Source organism: Anopheles darlingi, chromosome 2, assembly GCF_943734745.1.
Source record: "Anopheles darlingi chromosome 2, idAnoDarlMG_H_01, whole genome shotgun sequence".
Taxonomy (NCBI): Eukaryota; Metazoa; Arthropoda; class Insecta; order Diptera; family Culicidae; genus Anopheles; species Anopheles darlingi.
Genome location: NC_064874.1, coordinates 24,696,903 through 24,701,902, shown reverse-complemented (window position 1 = coordinate 24,701,902; position 5,000 = coordinate 24,696,903). Strand labels below are relative to the sequence as shown.

The following is a 5,000-nucleotide window of genomic DNA, read 5'->3' as shown; positions in this document are numbered from 1 at the left end:
CCTACCCTTAGCACCGTAAGTTACATTGAAAGCAAATGTAGATGAAGTGATGTGGTATTGAGTGGCGGGTATTTTAGAGTATTACTATATATTTTTACCTTTCGGTTGAAACACTAAAAACGTGCAAAAGAGTGAATTTTCAATAAACGATATACTACAGAAACGACAACGTTAGCGGCATAGAAATGATGGTTATTTTCAGTCCATGAAACAAACAACAGAAAAGAAAGAAGTTGTCATGCTCACAGCATCTTTATGAATAAGTAAATGCAATGCATTACGACGAACAGACGGCCCGAAACTCAAAACGCCAGCCGACACAATGGAGATAAAGCAACGGATTGGGAGAAACTGATAGCTTGCTGAATAAAAATGAAAATTCTGATAGAATGACGGAGCTACAGCATGTAGAAACAGTTACATTTTTGGTAAGTGTAATTGTAAGCACATTTACATTAGTTTCATAGAGTTTGTACTTGCTTTGGTCATCATGAATAATGTTTTCCCATTCGTTTTGTCTCACATTCATCGATAACTATTGTTTATTCAACAAGAATGACTTTTGCTTTGTTCTTCTGAGTTATATCGCTAAACGGTAGGGTAGTACACACGCACACAATGTTGCTCTCAACGCCTAATCTCTCGTTTCCCTCTATCCCCTTTTCAAATTCACCCCGTGGATCAGTAGTTCCTGTGGCCTAATCGCTACAAGCAGCTCAGCTTGCTCTCTATCTCACTTAGCTAAGTATCAAAGGGTGGCCAATTGAAAGGTAACACAGATCAAACAGAAATTGCCATAACAATCATCTGGTATGGTTCGTTCCCTATTCCTTACGGATCGATACTACACACGGGAGATGGATGCGACCCCTGGCAAAAAATAATTTAGACTTAAGGAAATAAATTAGTAGTGTGCGTGCATATATATGTGTGTGGAGCAATTCAATGCGGCCTGCAGCAACAAAAATAATTTCTAAAAGAAATCATGGTGCATGATGGTGAGCTCCCTCTGCACAGAGAAAAACTAGGATCCACGACTACGCTGGTGTTAGTTCGCTGGGAGTGTAATGAAGTGGAGATATCAGAGGAGGTAGAAGGAACGAGGGAGACAGAGATTAAAAGACCTTCCGGTGGTGTCTCTCGCTTTTTATTCCACGTTGCTGCAGGGAGAAAAGGAGGAAACAAATAAAGTTTCATTGTACGAAAGGCTTCACAGGATCATATTCCGGCGCACACTTCTTCTAGCAAGAATCGGGTACGTACATCACGCGGATGGTGTTGGTGAAACCGGAGCCCTGCTTCCAGCCGGTTACGACCACGACCGGGTTGCCCGGCTTCATGAAGCCACGCTCCTTGCCAAACTCAATACCATACTGAACGCGCGCATCAACATCCTTCAGCCAGTCCTCGAGCGCGGGTTCTGGAGTAACCGAAAAAGAAAGTATAAACGAAACATTAGTTCTCGCGACATGACTTCTCGCGTTCTTCTTCCGAACCATACCTTCATAGATAACGGGCAGAATACCACGGTACAGATGACACTGGCGAGCCGTCTGGGCGAACCGCGTAACGGCGATAATGGGACAACGCGGGCGATACTTGGAGATGAGATGAGCCGAACGGCCAGACGTCGTAATCACAATAATGGCGGCAGCACGGCTCTTGATGGCCGCTTCCGCACCGGCAATCGCGATCGACGAAGCCGTATCCAGCGGATTAGGAGTGGCATCGACCAGATCCTTGAACAGATTGCGATGCCACAGGGCAGCTTCCGCTTCCTTGCACGTCTTCGCCATCGTCAGCACGCACTCGAGCGGATACTCACCCTTGGCCGTCTCACCCGACAGCATCACACAGTCAGCACCGTCAATGATGGCGTTGGCGACGTCGGAAATTTCGGCACGCGTCGGGCGCGGCTTCTTGATCATCGATTCCAGCATCTGCGTTGCACAGATAACCGGTTTGCCGGCACGGTTGCACCGCGCGATCATCGATTTCTGTGCTAGGAAGACCTTCTCGGCCGGAATCTCAATACCGAGATCACCACGAGCCACCATAATACCGTCCGTTGCCTCGATGATCTTGTCCAGGTTCTGCATGCCCTGCTGGTTCTCGATCTTCGAGATGATCTTAATGTGTTTACCCTTCTCACCCAGAATGTCCCGGATGTCCTTCAGAGCAGCGGCATTGCGGATGAACGATGCGAAGATCACGTCGACACCCTGCTCGACACCGAACACCAGATCCGACTTGTCCTTCTCCGACACGGCGGGCAAATCGACCGGCACGCCCGGCAAATTAACACCCTTACGCGAACCCAGCACTCCACCGTTCTCGACCGTGCAGGTAAGCGTATCGCCCGAGATGCTCTCGACGACGAGCGAAATCAGACCATCGTCCACGAACACGTGATCGCCCGGTTTGACCACCTTGACGATGTTAACGTAGTCCACGTAGACCTTATCCTTGTTGCCCTTCTCCAGATGATCCTTGTTCGTCGTCAGCTGAATCTTTTCGCCCTTCTTCAGCTCCACCTCGGCGGTACCGCTACCCTCGATCAGGCCAGTACGGATCTCCGGTCCCTTGGTGTCGAGCGCAATCGCCAACGGGAACGGTTTGCCCAGCTTCTTCGAGTAGTTGGCAACCGCTTCGCGGATGTTCTTGATCGTGTTGGCATGATACTCGTGCGAACCGTGGGAAAAGTTCAACCGTGCAATGTTCATACCGGTCGCCATCATCTTCTCCAGCATGTCCGGTGACACCGAGGCCGGTCCGATCGTGCAGATGATTCCGGACAGGCGGACGAACGGCGTCGTCGAGTCAATTTCCAGCGAGCACATGTGCTCTAAATGCGAAACAGCTTCCGGATTCATCTTTTTAGCCTACGGAAAAGAATAATCGAAAACGGTAAATACACGAACACGCTGATGTAGTAAACGAGGCGCATTCAACACAGCTTGTAAATAACCACAGTCTACACGTAACGTGGAATTTTACCAACAAAACGTATCACACGATGTCTACAATGCCTACTTGATGTGAGAGGGGTTGTCCGTTCTATCAGTATATAACTAGAAATAGCACGTAGTAGCCATTCGTAGTTACTTCGTTTACACTGCGATTCCATCCAGACCCGAGGGTGTGGAGGCAACCGATACTAGATGGTGGGTGACGTACTAATTATTTACACTGCTCCACTACACACACAGCACATAACTTCTAATCGTGCCCCGTACAGCACACGGCTGTTTGATAAAAGACGTTCGTTGCACACAAAACGGTTGCCCTTGCGCAGTACTTCGAAGCTCCGAACGGGGCCGGGACATTTTACCGATAGTTTATGTAATCATTACCTAGGCAATGATGTATTTGTTCGTTCTTTTTCGTGCACAAAGCAAGCGTGGCGCGCCAATTTATCCATCAATCGGATTTTTTGACGGTCAGAACTAGAGCAAACCTTTCAAGTGTCTTCATGAAGACATTTTAATTAAGCCGATCATAATAGTTGCTCTAGGGCTTCCTCCCTCCCTATCATATGGTCCGTGGTGTTTCGCGTTGGAAGGAAACCGGCGAGAGAAACCCTGACGACCAACCACCAACCAAACTGCTGATGCAGGATTTCTCCGAGTTGGACCAGCGTACTCACAACCGCTCAGCTGTAGCGAAACAAGTACACTCACACACTCGCACCAACAGACACACGCACGCACGCACGAAAGGAACGGCGACGTGTGTGCCGTAAGATTAATAATACGGGCGGCTTGATGGGGGCGCGGTGGAAAATAATTTTCCGCTTGTCCTTGGTCAAGGGCAGACATCACCGGTCTGGCTCGTACGCAAACGCTGCTACGGGGGGCAATAATCGTTATCTGGTACAGGGTTCAATACATGATGATGGGAAGCGGCACATTACTCAATAATGGTTCCTCTCCTTCACCCTGCACCTTGCCCATCACACCATTCCCTGCCACAAAGGTGACGAAAATTGATCGATATCCCCTCCTCGAGCGGTTTGAGTTAGTGACATGACGTTGTTTTAGACGCTTTTCTCGGCAGATTCGTGGGGCTATAAAAATAGAGTCGCCTTTTGCTGAACGTGCTCAACGTGTGTCCTCCTGCGTTTTTGGCACAAACGCCAGCTGAGGCCGTAGCAGGCGATGTAGGTGAACACCTTGAACCAGACGACGCGCGCTGAGGGTTGGTTGCTAAGATCCTTTCGCTCCTTGTCATCGGTAGACACTTGAAAAGCAGTTGAGATGGTACTCCCGGTTGTCCAACGTTGTTAGTGCATCATCTGTCGGTGGTTACACACAAACACCGGCGTACACATACACACGTACGAAGGACACACTAACAGGATGACTTCTTCTTGCTCGGGATGGTCTGAGATGGGACTCAATGGTTTGGCGATCCTGCTGGACACACGCATCCCTGGCGCTTACCTTCGGGTCGAAGTCATAGTCGGACACCCACACCATCATCCCTGCACGATTAAAGGTACTAATCAGTGGGGGGAAACGGAAATCAGTGCACCCGGGGTTTCGGGTTGATCGAATTACACTGCTTGCTGGGCGAACTGCTGCCGATGGCCAATAGGTTTGCTCCGGATTTGCTCCTGCTCTTCTGCTTCTTCTTCTTCTTCTTCTTCTTGTTCCGGCTCTATTGAACCAATCAGCAACGTCCGGCGAACCGCTCCAGTGAAAGGATGTACTAGGAGTGGAGGTGAGTACACTGCCGTGGTGAGGTGAGCAGCAGAACAAACTACTAGCACCAGCACGGGCGGCTGTTCTACCACCAATCGATAGCACAATCGGAACGGGGACGATCCGTGGGAGGAGCTGGTTCACACAATTCAACGGATGGCAGTGGAATGAACGGATGACACTATTGCTTCGTCGATTGGAGCCCACCAACAACAGACAAGCGCACTTGGGTGCCGGGAAAATGCGATCCTGTCCCGAAGGGCGCCGACTAGTGACACCAGATGATGTTACCGAGTG

General features: G+C 49.5%; 2 protein-coding genes across 5 annotated transcripts in view; one reads left to right on the top strand and one right to left on the bottom strand.

The window, feature by feature from the left end:
• LOC125951287 (septin-1) overlaps positions 1-310 on the top strand; it is a 22,967-nt gene extending 22,657 nt beyond the window's left edge. The window contains exon 5 of the mRNA XM_049680022.1: positions 1-310. This exon is cut by the window's left edge and continues 1,484 nt beyond it. The gene's annotated coding sequence lies outside the window, so the exon portion shown is untranslated.
• Positions 311-423: 113 nt separating this feature from the next.
• LOC125951272 (pyruvate kinase-like) overlaps positions 424-5,000 on the bottom strand; it is a 7,034-nt gene continuing 2,457 nt past the window's right edge. For 2 of the 4 annotated variants that reach the window (XM_049679991.1, XM_049679990.1), the window contains exons 2-4: positions 1,502-2,882; positions 1,264-1,420; positions 424-1,160 (exon numbers count right to left, since the gene is read on the bottom strand). In XM_049679991.1, coding sequence (XP_049535948.1) covers positions 1,148-1,160; positions 1,264-1,420; positions 1,502-2,873 — 1,542 coding nt within the window. In that variant the 5' untranslated portion in view covers positions 2,874-2,882 and the 3' untranslated portion in view covers positions 424-1,147. Of the gene's footprint in view, positions 1,161-1,263; positions 1,421-1,501; positions 2,883-4,442; positions 4,938-5,000 lie in introns of those variants that run through there. The other 2 variants (XM_049679989.1, XM_049679988.1) reach the window with 2 other exon arrangements.